Genomic DNA, 2,393 nt, shown 5'->3' on the forward strand with positions numbered 1-2,393 from the left:
CTTTTAGCAAGCTCAGCACTAGCACTGAAGCAGTGTGCTAACTACTGCATGTCCCAAGTAATTTGTATCTTGCCATGCAACATGTATTGGACGAGCACTACTTTCTAGCAAACACCAACATCATATGCAGGGAGAAATCAGGCTTTCTGACCCACCCCATCAAACACCAAGACTTAGAATTTAAATTTTCCTGACACATTTACATAGCCACTGTTTCGTTCTGATGTTAAATAATCCAACAGGAGGAGGGATGAGAAAAGCATGCTCAATATGGCCATGCCTCAGCACCCAGCCCTCTACATGTCATAGCATTTCTGGATAGCTGACAGGGACAGTGCAATGTTTGGTGCTTTCTGTGAAAACCGAACAGTGCTTCTAAATCTCTCTTTGAATAGACAGTACAGGCAATTCATGCATGGGGGAGTCAACATAGCAGGGCAGAAGCTGAGAAGCAGATTAAAAAAAAAATAAAAAAAAAAAAAAATAATAGTACAGGTTTTATGCAAAATGACTGCCAGGAGGTGGCATGGTGTCGCCTCTGTGATCCAGCTGATCCTGAAGCCGTGCAAACTCTGCAAGTTCATTCAGTTCTTGGAACTGCCTGTCTGTTTTGTGGCTCACCAACGACCGATAGAAGTGGACCGCAAATATTATGAAAACTAATCCAAAAGGAACCATGATGGATGTCGAGGCAATGGCTGCTGCCTTTCCAGGGGTCATGGTGTAAGTGGTGTTAGGGACTGGAACAACAGGGTTCTGGAGCGGAAGAAATTTCACCCAACACAGCAGCACCACCTCTGCCAGAAAAAGCAGAGTGCCGATGACTGTGGAGAACGCCCAGGCGAGCTCAATGTGCCGGTGCATGCGCTCGTGAGGGGACTCCTTTACAGAGTTGAGGTTATGCACATTGCTCACAGCCTCTATGTTTGGAAGGATGCAGGTACTTATCATGAGGGCGAAAAGATGAACTGCAACAAGCACAGTAGTACACGCACTGAAAGCAATCAAGAGACCTGCAGGGTAGGCGGTATTGGACTCTATCTGCACCTCTACCATAGCCACCTGGAAAGGAAGAAGAAATAAAAATCAATGAGTAAAGGAATATCCGAAAGTGTACAATATCTGACTACGCACAAGCAGGCTTAAACATTTCCATCTTGGGATAATACAACATTTAACAATACAGTTTAATTCTCACCATTCAAGCTTGGACAATGAAAACACACTTGTCAACATCATTCACTGGTTCTCATACACAATGCTGCAAAGTCTGGGCTCCAAACACTGCAGCAAAGTAAACTGAAAGCCAAGAAAGCTTTCCATTTGAAAAGATTCTGTTCATGTTGGCTGCAAATGAAACATTTAATTGTTTGGGGTCTGCGTTGTGAAACAGGACACTCCATTTAGACAAATTCTCAGATCTACCTTTTACTAAGCTGTAGAGAGTATCAAGAATAAATGGAACGACTGGCAGTATCAGTGCTTCCAACTCCAAAAGCACTTCAACAAAAAAGCCAAAGGGGGAGGGACACAAATTCCCAAAGAACAGGAGCCCTTCACCAAAAAGATTACCTTGCTTCCACTCATATGTTAGGACTCTCAATTTAAAATTCCTCCGCTTATTCCAAATGCAGGAGCAAAGGAGGCTCCAAAAAGTACTTGGCTCAACAAAACAGAGGTTAGTCAAATGAAGCACGTTATGAAATGCAGGTACGGGGATGAGCAGTATGAAGAGAGCAAGTTACAGAAGCAAAAGACAAAATGGGGCCACAAGTAGCAACAAGGCACTTCACGTTCACTGCTTTGTCTTAGCTGCATCAAGCTTAGTCTACTTAGATGTCCGGTTTCATGGCATTTCTACATTGAGATATCTGACACTACAAATCCCAACAGCTAAAGCACAGGATGCATTAGCCAACCCGTGCTTTTAGACAAACTCGTTTCACCATGCATTCAAGGCCTGCTGCCAAAAATGTTTTTTTCAATGAGAGCTTCAAGCACTGTCAGTAAATAATTCCACGTTACAATACACTTGTGAAAAGAGCAGGCAGTCCCTTATCACTTGCCGTTTGGTATCCAGTGATATTTGTTAAACTTAAAAAAACCAAACACACAACCTATGGTTTCTCAACTATGACAAAAATAGAATTTGGGGGGAAGAACAAGCAGAAGGAAAGGAATACCCCCATCTGTCTGCACTCACTCCCTTGGACACCACATGAAGCACTTTCACCAAGAATAGCTCTTTCAAACACTGTCCTACGGACAAAAAGCATCAACTGGACCATGCTGAACTGGAGTTAGATGAAACTAAGTGCACAAAGATAGCTTTTTAATCACGATGCTACCTTCTCTCTGCAGCATTGCTCGTTACTGTTCCAAGGACTTCAGCA

General features: G+C 43.1%; 1 protein-coding gene across 1 annotated transcript in view; it reads right to left on the reverse strand.

Moving 5' to 3' along the window:
* Positions 1–6: 6 nt before the first annotated feature.
* ORAI1 (ORAI calcium release-activated calcium modulator 1) overlaps positions 7–2,393 on the reverse strand; it is a 10,242-nt gene continuing 7,855 nt past the window's right edge. The window contains exon 2 of the mRNA XM_006015197.3: positions 7–1,062. Coding sequence (XP_006015259.1) covers positions 499–1,062 — 564 coding nt within the window. The 3' untranslated portion in view covers positions 7–498. The remainder of the gene's footprint in view (positions 1,063–2,393) is intronic.

Source organism: Alligator sinensis, unplaced genomic scaffold (genome assembly GCF_000455745.1).
Source record: "Alligator sinensis unplaced genomic scaffold, ASM45574v1 scaffold628_2, whole genome shotgun sequence".
NCBI lineage: Eukaryota > Metazoa > Chordata > Crocodylia > Alligatoridae > Alligator > Alligator sinensis.